The 13444-nt window shown below is 41.5% G+C and overlaps 1 protein-coding gene across 8 annotated transcripts in view; it reads right to left on the minus strand.

The window, feature by feature from the left end:
• Positions 1–13444, minus strand: part of LanB1 (laminin subunit beta-1) — a 55376-nt gene that overhangs the window by 21185 nt on the left and 20747 nt on the right. For all 8 annotated transcript variants that reach the window (XM_084579235.1, XM_084579236.1, XM_084579242.1 and 5 more), the window contains 9 exons: positions 12356–12462; positions 9960–10175; positions 5977–6135; positions 3907–4027; positions 3688–3815; positions 2713–2905; positions 1759–1902; positions 1187–1418; positions 214–377 (listed from right to left, as the gene is read on the minus strand). In XM_084579235.1, the coding sequence (XP_084435361.1) occupies positions 214–377; positions 1187–1418; positions 1759–1902; positions 2713–2905; positions 3688–3815; positions 3907–4027; positions 5977–6135; positions 9960–10175; positions 12356–12462 (1464 nt within the window). The remainder of the gene's footprint in view (positions 1–213; positions 378–1186; positions 1419–1758; positions 1903–2712; positions 2906–3687; positions 3816–3906; positions 4028–5976; positions 6136–9959; positions 10176–12355; positions 12463–13444) is intronic.

Raw genomic sequence — 13444 nt, forward strand, 5'->3', positions numbered from 1 at the left:
GAGAGACGCCGTAGTGGAGGACTCCGGAAATTTCGATCCCCTGGGGTTCTTTAACATGCACTGACATCGCACAGCACACGGGCACCTTGCTTTTCGCCTTCGACGAGAATAAGATTTTTCAGAAGTTATAAGTGTGGAGGCGGTGGTATGCAGATGAATACAATTAAGACACTTCTTCATATAATATGCATGCGAATTTAGGCTTGAACTTGCCTACATATCCTTGAGCGCAGTGGCAGATAACGTTGCCCGTGCGTGGGTCCAGGTCGCAACTGGTGGCATGGTTCACACCGCTGTCTGCAGTGCCGGGGCAGGGGCATGGACGGCACGGGATGTCCACTCCATAGCGGGGGTCTCCATAGTAACCAATCTCACACCTGCACCCAATCAATCACAAGCTCAGAGGCATGCCACTCAGATTTAATCACAAAAATGAGTGTCTGGCTTTAATAAGACCTGAGCATTGTCTAGTTCTGATAAGGATTCTCCATTTCTGTTTTGTACAGTAGTTTGTACAGAAAAGCAAAGCAATTTTGATGATACTGTGGAAAATTATCGCTGTCACTTAGTTTTCATCTTAAATACGTAGACAACCGTATTCAATGCATTTATTAGATAAAATTATTGTGATGCAAACAGTGTTGGACATTTTTTCCAGCTGTTAATTCGAAAAATTTTCCTGGTTTCTTTGAGGCCAAAGTAATAAGAGTATGTGCAAGTATTCTTCCACTATGTTCCATGAGATCTGCAGCATCGAGATTTCAGAGTAGGAATTCCTGTTTGTAGTTTTTTTTTTTTTGTTTTGGGGCTTTTAGATGGTGCTTTTGTGACAAAAAAATAAAATAAAAACACTGCTTCAAACAGAACTTCAGATAGGGCAGCACTTGACATCCACATAAGACCTGAGTCTCAATCAAGTCTATGGCATAGATATACATGCTGTCAAAAATTTATCGGAACACTCCGTTAGTGAAGAAACTTCAATAATCATCCTCAATGTAAGCAAGCTGGAGTAGAAATATGTGGCCTTATTCTGAGTATCATACAGTGCAGTACGAAACCACAATGTACACTAAACACAAAGAAATGAAATTTTTTTTCACAGTCATAGCAAAAAAGCATTTGACAGAGTATTTCCAGAGGTGCCACAGAAGGGGGGAAATATAATCACCGCATGACAACTCACCTGTCGCAGTGTGGTCCCGTGGTGAAGTCCCGGCACTGGATGCAGTGTCCTGTCCTGGAGTCGCACGTGTCGGCATGGCCATGGCAGTCGCAGCGTTGGCAACTAGGGTAGTTCCAGTATCCTGGCTGGCACTCATCACACTGCCGGCCATACGTGTTGGGCCGGCACTTGCACTGGCCCGTCTGGGCATCGCAGAAGTTGTCCAGGGAGCCAATTCCATTGCAGTCGCAGGCTGTTGGGCAAAACACCTCTCAGGACACTTTGTGAGTCGCACTGTTAACTACTGGCCCAATATTTGTACTGTATCGGTAATTACTGGTCAAACATAGGACTAAATATAATGCTAATACAGTACCGATGTTCGGCCAATCGTCTGTGCAGTCTAGGAGGCAGAGGCAAGTCACAGTTTAAACCCCTGGCCTAATATCAGCCATCACAGAACAACTGTATTGTCAACACAATACCAACATTGGGCTGGTGTTTCGTGCCAGCTGGAAGACACTTGGTGAGTCACATTTTTTTCGAAAAATAACCTAAGACATCATTACTAATTAGAAAACGAAAACCCTTACGCCTGCAGCCTCCGGGTCCAAAGCCATATGTTCCGGGGGCACAGCGGTCACAGCTGCGGCCCACCACATTGGCCTTGCACTGGCACTGTCCACCCAGAGTGTTGCACACGCTGCTGTGTGAGCCCTGTGGATCACACCTGCAGTCTGAAAGCAGAAAAAAGAAACAAAAATTTAACAGCTGGTGCAAGCTTGAAGTGGTTGCTGGATGGTAGCTTAGCAAGCAATCTGCCGCTCTGACATAACCGCTACACTGCTGTTACACTCCTGCCTGTAATATGTGCTCTAATTTTTTTTTTTTACTTTGAGCATGGAATTTCTAGCACCTCTCTCATGCCTTCAGGGACAAACTAGACTTCAATAAATTTACAACTCCAAACCAGAGGGGATGTCGATTTGTTATGTCTGTGTTGTTAAAAACAGTTTAGCTAGCTAGCAGAGGAAGAGCATTTTGCAAACAGAAGCCGAAGGCCTTGCTGCCTATCAGACACCACTACTTATTAGGCACAAAGCAATCAGCTTAATTCTTCAACTGGTGCCGAGGTTTTAAAATGCTCACAATATGAACTGAGTCATGCAAACAAACATTGCAACAGGATCAAGGTTTAATGTTACTACTATTCTTTGCGATGCCATTAACTTTCATTTCATGACTTCATTCCAAGTGATACATGTACTCCACATGCTTGCTGACCACCACTGTAGATGGGCCTGGCAAACAAATACCCAGACAGCCCACACGATTGGCACAATATTGGGTGTATGTTGGCTATATGCTGGTCCTATGTAGAGTCAGGGTATTGCCAACACACCCCAACATGCCCCCCTGACCACCATTATAGATAGGTCTGGCATTACTGCACTTGCGCGACAGCACATGTATATTCATGTCGACTCCACTCAGCACAGGGCTTCAGCGTAAGAGCCTTATGCAGCACTGACTACTGGCTGTCTTACCTTGAGCTCCTTGGAAGACGTAGAAGCCAATGCTGTAAAGGTACTTCTTGCAAACATCAGGAAGAGTTCCACCTCTTCGCACTGCATAAAATGCCTGGCCACATCGGAAGCGTTCGAATTCTTCCCTCCTGTACTCGTTTGCCGGTGTTCCGTGGAAGAATGGGATGGCATTTATGTCTGGCATAAGCACCATCTGCAAGAGCAGGACAAGTGTTTACAGTCAGTCTGAGTCTGTTGCATCTAGTGATGTAAAGTGAGTGCACGTTTCAAATACCGAGAGACTGTATTTTAGGTGAGTTATACCTAGCAGCGTAGAGAAAAATTTTATTAAATGTATGCAAACATGGCAGTGTCATACTCAATATGGCTTCTGAGGATCTAATTTAGGCGAGTTATAACCAGCAGCATAGAAACAAAATTACTTAAATGTATGTAAACATGACAGTGACATACTAAATATGGCTTTTGAGGACAAAAATGTCTGCTGTGTTATGAAATTTTTTATATAGAACTGCAAACCCTTGATCATTTCACGTTTACGCAATTTAAATAACCAATTTGTTTAAGTTAGTGCTTCAGCTTTGTTAATGTTATCTGGGCAGCTCTCCTCAATCGGGCAAATTTTCAGTGCCTTTGAGTATGCATTAACCAAATTTGACTGCATAATTGACTGAAATAAATAATGGTACCAGACAGAGACGGTGCTTTTGTGTTCTAGTGCAGCAATTTTTTCACCAGTTCTTTTTGCTGTTTTTTTTTCGCTCGTTCTTTCCGAATATGAAAAGTGACTATAGAATTCGTTTTTTTCTCTTTAGGCTAAACCGTGCTCTTGTCATTCCGTTTTGATGTATATCAACATGTGTTCCAATAGAACAACTTAGGCTCCTCTCAGAAGAGCATCGTAGAATTTTCCCAAAATTCTGTCACTCTTCTAAGCACATTCCAGATGACAAAATCTACAAATGCAAGGCTTACCGAGTCGATTAGGATCGATGCCGAAGGCGTGTCTACCTCGCGATCGTACTGCTTCAAGGTCACTCGCACCTTGTAGTGCTTGCCCCTTTCCAGGCAGACAGGTGGCGCAACAACTACGTACCGGTCACCTGTCGAGAACAGGGCACAAAACATTTGAAACCAGTTCTCTTGAAGCATTCACCCATCATCAAAATCATAACCAAGAAAAGATTAACTTACCGCCGGAGAACCTGATAACTTGCCGGTCATCCTGAGGGATGGCATTGGCACAGGGGCCATTGGGATCAACTGGTCCCGGTCTGTCCACAGTCACAATAGCCTCTTCCCAGCCTTGGGGAAGCTGAAAGTAAACAGCCAGGCCTTAGATACGACTTCATCCTTCTTAATGCAAACATTGCCAAGAAGCCAAGTTTATTTTGCATAAAATATTATAATCAGTCTGATATTTTGCATGAAATATTATAATCAGTCCGATGAAATTAGTCTTAGAAAGAAGAAACAGTCAGGGGCAAATACTGGCCTACAATATCTTTTTTTCTACACTAGATTTTTCTTTCAGAACCTGTGTATATAGTTTAGTAAGTGAGTGGCATTCGTTAGTTCCATTACTTAAAGTTGGTGAATTGTATCTCGTAGTCCCCTTACAAATTAGACGCGCTGCTGCATGCAACTTGCCCTTGACCTAATGCTAATTTCATGTTAGTGAGATATCTTTAAACATTCCAGTCACATTTATGTTATCAGCATGACTATAATCATTGCAAAGCTAAAAGAGAGATAAAAAAAAAATGAAATGGTTAAAGAGGGGATGCGGGGCTAAAGGGTAAACGTTTGACCTGTTGCACCAATTTTTATAAATTTTTCAGGGATGGCTTATATTCCTCTTTCTAGAATATATTCTAAGCTTCATTACGTTAGCACAAATAGAAGTAAAGGTTGTGGCTGTCATAATGAGTAATTAAGTATGCCTCTTAAAGAAAATCATTTCAAAAATCATGAATATATACTAACCATTTGTGCTTAGCTAACTCTTCAGTAGTTCATTGTGCAGGATAAGGCCAATTGTGAGTTCTTTATGACACTTTTATAAAAATCTGAGCACTCTAAAAACAAACTTCATTTTTTTCTGTTGTAATTATATGTCACATATTTGATACTTTTTTTCTCAGAGAATAATTAAGAATCCAAAAAATAGTACCTTATCTTACTCCCAACGAAATTTCTGTCTAGAAATCACCGTGAAAGTAGCCTTTGGCAAAAGAGTTTGGAAATGGTAGTTTTCTTACGAGTTGTGCTCTTGCAAAAAGTGCAAATCAAGAAAAATAAGTTCAAAGATTTCAGAACATGCTATTCAAATTTAGGGCCTAAATTAATAAATGAAAGTAGTATGGTGCATACGTTTGGCCGTCCTTTTCAACACAACACTTCTCTGTGGCAACTGCTTCGAGTTGCCTCTTTTTTTTTTGTTTTGTTTTCAGCTCTGGAAACAAAACAGCTCTGCACTTGCTGGGCGCACTTCTTTGCCTAGGCTCGCTATTCTATCTTCAGCTTGTCGAGCACTTTGATTTGCCAGGCTCCCCAGTAATACAAAAACAACATTGAAAGGTTACGCATTGCATTTTAGTCAGTCCAATTTTCTATTTTGGTTTACTATCCAATTTGCTGTTGCCACGGCCTAAAATTTGCCTTTCCTTTGTTTTTCGTTTTAGCTGTCTGCTGTACTCTCGAAAGCGGGTCCTTTTTGGCTAGAGAATTTTAACTTGGGAATACACTCCACGGTCACTTTTTTTGCCCGCAATGCGGCTCCATATTGAAATTGGTTTTCATATGCACTTTTGGTGGTGAGAGCTCCCATCTCACAAAAAAATTAATTTTAATAATTTTTCAACTGTGTAGGTGACAGTCAAACTTGGCGAGAAGTTCCTTTAATATGTGGAAAATCCAAAACTCCAAAAATTTAGAAATCATTTCTTTTTTGGTGGAAATTGTGATTTCAGCCCTGCATCCCCCCTTAATCAGAACTTACTACTTCCAAAATCAATGTCCAAACTAAGATGTGTGCAATGAGCAAAATATGTTCCTGTTGTCATTCAGCCTTTTGTGCACATATTGAAACATACTGTATGTGCAGAACTAGGCTTGAACTCACATGAGATCAATATCAAGGCACCGAAATAAAAATTAAAATTGCACGTGCTGCTTGGCGAGCCCTTGTACGCTCAAGACACTCCACAATGTTTCGCATTTCTCCCAGTAAAAATTCTTGCAGGAGGAAAAAAATCCACCTACCTTGGGTTCGTAACGGAAGACAAGGTGATAGTCCATAGAGGTAGGAATATCAGGAACATCAAATTCCAGGTAAGAGTCCTGGTGAACTTGCATGAAGCCTAGTCCAGTCCATGATGACTCCCGCTCAGCATAAGGCTCCCGCACCAGAACTTGGCAGTCCTGCAAAGAAATAATCTCTCTTTTGCTCGGCAAGACAGACTATACGTAAGTAATTTTTATGGAGGAAAAATTCCGCGGCAACGATAAAGGCAACAGGATCAGAGATGCCTAAAGCTTTGGTAGATGTATATAGTAAAATGCGTCTCAGATACCTCCAAGCACTAGCAGAAGGTAATAAATCGCCGTAACTCTATGGCCGCTACTCACTTGCCACGGTTGAAAAATTTTATATTCCACAAAGTGAGAACAAATAATCTGCAATATTCCTTGGGAGACTTGCAATCAAAATATTTGTTTAAAACATGCCTCATATATTCGGAATGCACCTCAACCAGAATCAGAGGTGAATGCTGTGATTTTATGTCAGAGAATGCATATATTTATTTATTTATTTACATATACCTTACAGGCCTCCAGAGAAGCATTGTGTAAGGGGGGGACAAATACAAAGGTATCTGCGAAGTGGGTTAAAAAACAAAATCACAATTGCAAGTACAGGAAAACAGTGGTAATTATACAAATCCATAATAAACAATATATCGCAATGCAGAGAGAGTTATTTATTTTATTTTATTTTTATTTATTTATACAATACTGCAGGCCATAAAAAGGCCCTGGCAGGAATAGGGCACAATCGAGCATCGTTATACACACCTATGTACAGTACATTTTTCCGTGGAAAGAAGAGAGCAGAAGGAAAGAACAAGAACACATTTTGATATATTACAAAAAATAGACGTTATTGCTTCAAAAATTGTTGAATTGCGGAGAGGACATTTGTACCTTCAAACACATGCGAAGGCAAACCACTCCACTCGGTTAAAGTCCTTGGGAAAAATGAATATTTGAATTGGTTTGTGCGGGCAAATACAGGAGTTAGTTTATGAGGATGATGACGCCTCGTAACTCTGGACGATGAGGGTTGAAAATACAACGAAGGATTCATACGGAGCGTGCGATAATAGATGTTGAAGAGGAATTTTATTCTTGCTAGCCTTCTCCGAGATGCTAATGATTCGATTTCATTTATTCTTATCAACTGTGATGGTGAATCACGTCTGCGGAAGCGGTTATATATGAAGCGTACTGCTGATCTTTGTACTTGCTCTAACTTAATAATATCCTGCTTTGTATAAGGATCCCAGACTTCGCAGGCATATTCTAGCTTGGAACGGACTAAACAATTGTATGCTAGACGCTTTACATCGGAGGTGCAGTTTTTGAGCCTATGTCTCAGTTGGCCTAGTTTGAGACGGGCAGATGAGCAGATGTTCTGAATATGGGGGGACCAGTTCAAGTGATTGTTAATTGTAACTCCTAAATATTTGAAGCTGTCGGTTTCAATTATAAGGGTGTCCTTGATAGTGTATCGGTAAGAATGGTACGATTTTTTGTTCGTGATGCGCATGAACACGGTTTTATTGACGTTAAGTTTCATATCCCACTTTTCACACCAGTCAGAAACAGCGTTAATACTTTTATTTAAAACCACTTGATCACTTGTATTATTAATAGCCCTGAAGAGCAGGCAGTCATCCGCAAAGAAACGAATATTCACACTTTCATGGATAGAGGCAGTCAAGTCATTCACATAAATTAAAAAAAGAAGAGGACCTATCACGCTTCCTTGCGGAACACCGGAGGTTATGGAAAGGCAGTCTGAATAATGGCCTTCAAAATCGACAAACTGCTGGCGCATGTCTAGATATGATGAAATCCAATTAAGCACAGTTTGAGGTATACCCAGCTCGTCAAGTTTATATAATAGACCGGAATGCATAACCATGTCGAATGCTTTGCTAAAATCGAGAAATATTACATCAATTTGGCCAGCATTATTGAGTACCGAAGAAAAGGAATGTATTGTGGAAACCAGTTGAGTAGTTGTAGACAACCCTTTGCGAAAACCATGCTGAAATGGGGAGAGAACGTTGTTCTATCTAGGAAGTCAGATATGTAGTTCGAAATAATATGTTCCATAAGTTTGCATGCAGTGCTGGTGAGAGATATCGGGCGGTAGTAGGTTAACTGATCGCGGTTGCCTTTCTTGAAAACAGGCACAACACGGGCAAGCCTCCAGTCAGATGGAACATCGCCAGTAGAAAGTGATGAGCGAAATATAACAACAAGAAAGTGTGCTAGTGATTCAGCGTAACGTCACAGGAATACGTTTGGGATGCCATCAGGGCCACAAGATGATTTTGGCTTCAAATTGAGAAGCATTGAAAAAATTCCTTCATATGCTATGAATTCCGGGCTAACGCTGGTCGTGTTATTGTAAGAACTAGGGTGGGGACGAGGATCCGAAAAAACTGACTGAAAGAAATGACTGAACTCCTTGGCTATTTGTGACCTGTCGCGAACAACGTTTTCGCCGACCTTGACACGATCGACGGTTCTGCGTCCTTCATGATTAAGGTGGCGCCAAAATTTGGCAGGGTTACTTTTGATGAATTCAGCTAATGTATTGGAATAAAAATATTGTTTGCTGACACGAAGTTTTTCTGCCAATGCACGCCTTAGGTTTTGAAGTACACAATTACTAGTCTTGCGTTTTCTAAGCCATTTGACTTTGTGAATTAAATGAATTATTTCGAGGGTAATCCATGGAGTTTTTCGGCGAACAGTTTTAGTTTTACTTGGGATGAAGTTATCTATGCAAAAGTGGCAATGGGACTTAAATTTGTTCCATAGGTCATTCACATCGCCCTCAGAAAAGTTATCTAGGGCCATTTCGAGGTAATCAAGAACAGATTCATCGTTAGCCCTGGTAAAATCCCTAACGGTCTTCCTGCACCGAAATGGTGGGCAATTAGCTATACGCATACTGCATGTAAACAGTACCAACTTGTGATCGGAGATGCCATCTGCTACTTCAACACTAACATCACTAAGTGATCGGCTGTGGAAAATCAGATCTAATATTGAGGATGATGTGCCCTGTACTCTCGTTGGAATATTAACAGCTTGTGTGAGATCACAAGCCAACATAATGTCCGAGACAACGCTTTCATGACAACGCTTTTTATAAGAAGTAGTAAGCAACAAATCATGTAACGCAAGCGAGAAGATTGCAAGGTAATACATATATATATATATTTTGCTATTACTACTAATTGTACTTTCAAAGGACACCAGCATCCTATAGAAAACAACTGCCATGCCTGGCATGCAAGTTTGCTGGAGTAGAAAGAAAAGACTAACTTGACAAGCCATGCTCTTACTTTCTTTTCAAAAGAATTTAGGCTGCCGTATCTCTAGTAATATAACAATAAATATTTTTTCCCCCAGCTTACATTTCCCATTCTATTCAGAATCAAGGTATGAATATAGTGCATTCAAGTGTTGGTCCACAATGGCGTCAATTTTGCTCAAGGTAGCTGGCAACCTTCGCCACCAATCTTGTGAGTCAGTAGGAGAAGCAAACTTTTCAGTGACAGACACAATACATGCAATATGTCTTTTATGCTTCACTGAGGTCTAGCTAGCCTTTACGTTATGTTTGCGCAAATACTGAAAACTAATCATTTCCATACCAGTTCATTTTCCTACTAATAATTACGACAAGAGGACTACCTGTAGAACTTTTGCATTTGCTCGATAAGTAACAACAATAAGGTAAAACAAAATTATGGCTGCTAAAATATTATTCCATAAAAACATTCAACTTCGCAATTTTATGCAGAACTGCGAGAAACTAGAGGCTTTAGCTATGCTCAGTCCATCCCGAAATTGGGCTCAAAAGACTTTTCAGGTACATTAAATCGGGTTATACTGTCAGAGCGTGGGTCGCTGAAATCACAATTTTAACAAAATGTACTTACAGGGCTGGCTTTGGCCAGTTCGGCCTCGTGGACCATGAAGTCGAGGTTGCCAACAAAGTAGCCCGTTTCTGGCTGGTCACAGCGACGACCCTGGACACTTGGCCGGCAGCGACACTGACCCGTGACCACATCGCAGCTGTTCTCGTACGCACCACCAGGGTCGCAGTCGCATGGCTTGCATCCATCGTCGTCCTGGCTCAGTCCCCAGAACTCTGGCTATCGAGGGTGGGAAACGGTAGAAAAATTAAACGTCTTTTAACTGCAACGGCAGTTGGGGGTATGCTTCCGGTTCTGTGGCAAGTGGTTCTGAGGAATGTGAGAACAAAGGAGGAGAGAATAGATGAACGGTGCTGTGCTGCTTCAAGGACTTGTGGAACTCTCTGTGTGAGTAGCAGAGCCATCTACTGCTTGCACTGCTTTCATCACTGACAAAAAATGCTGTCACAGAATGTTGCATCGCACATATGTAGTACCAGTTGCGGAGTTCTTTCCATATCAGTTGCTCCTTGGAAGCAAGTAGCATACTCTGCCACCTAAGCATCCTAAACAGATGTGACACAGCAGACAAGTGGCAAAAAAATCAATACAGATGTTACAACAGCTTCGCCAATCAGTGCATTGCACTACGAAATTAAAAGCAACCTTCCAACTACTAATATACAAATGATTCTTTGTGCAATCATCAATCAATAAATAAATCTATCTGCACAATGCCCCCATGTGCCATCTCTTTTGAAATGCAAGCAGGAAACCACTCACGTTGCTTGGCTGTTGTGTGCTCATCCACACACCAAAAAGAATGAAGCACACTCAAAACATTAAAGCTCATACTATAAGTTTTGATACAACAACAAAAATGGAGTGAAACAATGTTCCAGAGCAATTTAATTGGTATTTCCAGATTTTTCACTTAAAGATTTCATAACTGTGTCTCTTCATTATCTAAAGCAATTAACACATGCAGGACCTCATCTAGCCAACAATAATACCAGTAGAACGTGGAGCTAGTTGGTTAGACATGATGACACACACACACACACACACACACACACACACACACACACACACACACACACACACACACACACACACACACACACACACACACACACACACACACACACACACACACACACACACACACACACACGCACACACACAGAGACAGACAGATCATTGGGAGGACAGTGAAAACTGAAGTGATGTGTACATAGAAGAAGTTATGAAAGAAGAAGGTGCGCAGGTATGAATAATTAGTTGTCAGTGTAGCATTGTCCTTATTTGTGCGCGTGCGTGCGTGCGCGTGTGTGTGTGCGTGCATGCGCACCTCTTCTATGTTTTGTCATCTATTCAGCTGCATGCTTCATTATGTAATAAGTGCTATGAAATTGGGCTCTGAACACCTACAGTTACGAAAGTAAGCAGTTAACATTAGGTGTTAACTTATAAAACACATAGGCTAAACATAAAGTAACCAGAAAAACTCAGTGTCACAGTCCAATGTTTTCTTATATCATTTTTTTCAGATACTGCCCATTACTGTCACATACACCACACGAGAAGGATTTTTTTGCCTCACTTGCTCATGCAAAATCTACAAAACTAAAGAGGACATTACAACAGGCACTCTTGAAGCAAACAAAGGATACCCTTGAATTCAATTTTGTTCGGTGCCTGCTGTGAACAGTCTCAGACCGAAACAAGAATCACATATCAAGTTTATTTTGGTAATTACGCACTTGGAATCACATTTGTGATTGATTTCATGCAGTTCTATTGTAAAATGCATGACTTGATGATTAAACAAACTACTACTCAATTATAAATTATACTGAAAATAGAAAGAAGAAAAAATATTGTTCTAGTGCAGGTAAAAGAGAAGAAGAGGGCTATGGAACGAAAAATGGTAGGGGTAACATTAAGAGATAGGAAGCATGCAGAGTGGGTCAGAGAAATAACTCAAGTTACCGACATTCTAGTGGAAATTAAGAAGAAGAAATGGACATGGGCAGGACATGTAGTGCGAAGAGAGGATAACCGATGGTCGCTTAGGGTAACAAACTGGATTCCAAGGGAAGGAAAGCGTAGCAGGGGGTGGCAGAAAGTTAGGTGGGCGGATGAGATTAAGAAGTTCGCAGGGGTCAAGTGGATGCAGCTAGCACAGAACCGGGTTAAGTGGAGAAATATGGGAGAGGCCTTCGCCCTGCAGTGGGTATAGTCAGGCTGCTGATGATGATGATGAAAAAAAAAAAAAGCATCTATAGCTCCTTGAGTCAAGCACGGCTTAGGGATACAGCCAGGGATACCACAATAATAATTAGTAATTATTATAATTATAGATTATAACAAGCCACGCAAATGTGCGCAAAATAATGAGTTGTATTTCAGGGTCTTACCAAACACTGGTTGCAGTCGCGGCCAATGACATTACGTTTGCAGGTGCATTCGCCCGTGTAGACGTTGCATCCATTGTCGACTGTTCCGAGATCATGGCAGCTGCATGCTGGATGACATAAACATACACACACTCAGTTTCCGAGCATCAATGCATAGTATAGTTTCAGAGTTACAATATTAAGACTGCATCATCAATGCAGAAAGAGCAGGTCGTGTCTCTCTTCTTTCCTTGTGCCCTTGCAGGCACTGGCCTAAACGAATCTTCAGACAACTGATCATTGACTAACCTTTGACTATGGGTTCCGCCAAGCCTAATAATGCGAGTGGTATTCTCTCACTGCATGATAGCGACAGCGTAGTATACAGTGTTTTGCAATTTTATAGAACCCCCGTTTGAAAAATTCTCCCACCTCAACTGGAGGCTCATTTGTGCTAAAACTGCGCAGAAAGCTTCCACATTGTTGTCCCCTTCTTCACGAGGTAAGTTTGATCATGGTGCTTACTTGGTTTGGCCGCGCATGATAAGAAACCAGAACAGTCAGCGACGAAACTGAGGAGCAAAAGACGAAAACGTTAATTTTCCGACGAAGGGCAGCAGTGGCGCCATCTAGCACCATTGCAGGAACGTGCCACGCTTGCCTCGGCACGTTTGAACCGCAGCGCTTTCCTCCAGCGACGCCAGATGGCGCCACAGCTGCCTTTTGCTAGAAACTCTGCACTGGCGTTTTTTGCTTCTCTGTCTTGTCGCAGACGGTTCTGGTTTCTCATCATGCGCGGCCAAACCAAGTAAGCACCATGGTCGAACTTACCTTGTAAAGAAGGGGACAATAACTCACAAGCTTTTCGTGCAGTTTCAGCCCAAATGAGCCTCTGGTTGAGGTTGGAGAATTTTTCAAACGGGGGTTCAGTAAAGTTGCAGAACACTGTAAGTGGCTTGAGCAGTATGTTGGCTTCTTCATTGTGTGTGTGTTTTTTGTTTTTTTTTATTGCTTCGCGGCTGTTTTTTTCCTTTCATGCCTGGCATTTGAGTTTTTACCACTCTTTTGGTCGACCATTTAACTGTTTGTTTACACCTACCATTTTACCAT

This window comes from Amblyomma maculatum, chromosome 9, assembly GCF_055883805.1.
Source record: "Amblyomma maculatum isolate TAMU_Amacu chromosome 9, ASM5588380v1, whole genome shotgun sequence".
In the NCBI taxonomy this organism is placed as follows: Eukaryota; Metazoa; Arthropoda; class Arachnida; order Ixodida; family Ixodidae; genus Amblyomma; species Amblyomma maculatum.